At 72.6% G+C, this 1,103-nt stretch overlaps 1 protein-coding gene across 1 annotated transcript in view; it reads left to right on the top strand.

Annotated features, from left to right (window-relative positions):
- Positions 1-396: 396 nt before the first annotated feature.
- LOC114070734 (integrin alpha-8-like) overlaps positions 397-1,103 on the top strand; it is a gene marked incomplete at its 3' end in the record, with an annotated part of 2,708 nt that continues 2,001 nt past the window's right edge. The window contains exons 1-4 of the mRNA XM_027908295.1: positions 397-575; positions 647-777; positions 857-954; positions 1,064-1,093. Of these exons, the coding sequence (XP_027764096.1) occupies positions 397-575; positions 647-777; positions 857-954; positions 1,064-1,093 (438 nt within the window). The remainder of the gene's footprint in view (positions 576-646; positions 778-856; positions 955-1,063; positions 1,094-1,103) is intronic.

Raw genomic sequence — 1,103 nt, forward strand, 5'->3', positions numbered from 1 at the left:
GGAGGGGACACTGGGGACAATGCAGGGGCCCCGTGCCCTGCTGTCCTCCCCCCTCCCCGCCGCGTTTCCGCTGGCCAGGGCTGCCCACACCCCGAAATAGCTGCCCCTCGAGACCGGCACCCCAGGGCGGGCTGGATTCGGCCCTGGCGGGAGGCTGCTGGTGGGCACTGTGCTGTCCCCCTGCCATGGCCCTGTCCCCACAGCCCTCCCAGTGTCCCCCGGTGGCACTGCCACCCCCTGTCCCCCACCCTGCTCCGACCCAGCGCGTCCCCCCCACACCCCTCTGGCTCCCACAGGAGCGGATGTGCTTTCGGGGGGGCCCTTCCTGTGCTCCCCATCACTGCTGTCCCCGGCCCCGACTGCGTCCTCCGAGATAAGCCGGGGCCGCCCCGGGACATGCCGGGGCTGCGGCCACATTTCGGGGTGGCCATGGGGCTACTGCGGGCGCTGCTGCTCCTCGGGGGGCTGCACCTGCCCCCCACCCTGGGGCTTCTCCAGGAACCCCCCAGGGAGTACGCGGGACCCCCCGGCAGCTATTTCGGCTTCGCCCTGGATTTCCTCATGGAGGAGGGCAGGTAGGGACACCCCGGGGGGCCGGGGTCGGGCACGGCCACCCCCCCAAGATGACACCCGCTCTGCCCCCCAGGCCCAGCGTGGCTGTGGGGGCTCCACGAGCCAACACCTCCCAGCCCGGCGTGGCTCAGCCCGGTGCCGTCTTCCTCTGCTCCTGGCCCCCCGGCGAGACCCCCTGCCGCCCCCTCCCCATCGACACCGCGGGTACGTGGGCACCGTGTGGTGCTGGGTGGGCACAGCGCGGGTGCCGCACACGCAAAATCTCCCTCTCCCGCTCCCCCAGGGGACGAGACCGAGACCCAGGGCACCTTGGAATTCCACACCTACAAGTCTCACCAGTGGCTGGGCGCGTCCGTCACCAGCTGGGACGGCAAACTGGTGGTGGGTGCAGCCGGCGTGGGGCGAGGAGGGGACTGAGAGGGTGGGCACCCGTGGGTGGTGACCCACGGGGTGGGCACCCACCCTGTGCCATGCCCGTGCCCCTGCCCAGGCCTGCGCCCCGCTGCAGCACTGGAACGCGGTGGACGGGC

Source organism: Empidonax traillii, unplaced genomic scaffold, assembly GCF_003031625.1.
Source record: "Empidonax traillii isolate 1590-97213 ecotype Southwest subspecies unplaced genomic scaffold, ASM303162v1 scaffold1673:size75607, whole genome shotgun sequence".
In the NCBI taxonomy this organism is placed as follows: Eukaryota; Metazoa; Chordata; class Aves; order Passeriformes; family Tyrannidae; genus Empidonax; species Empidonax traillii.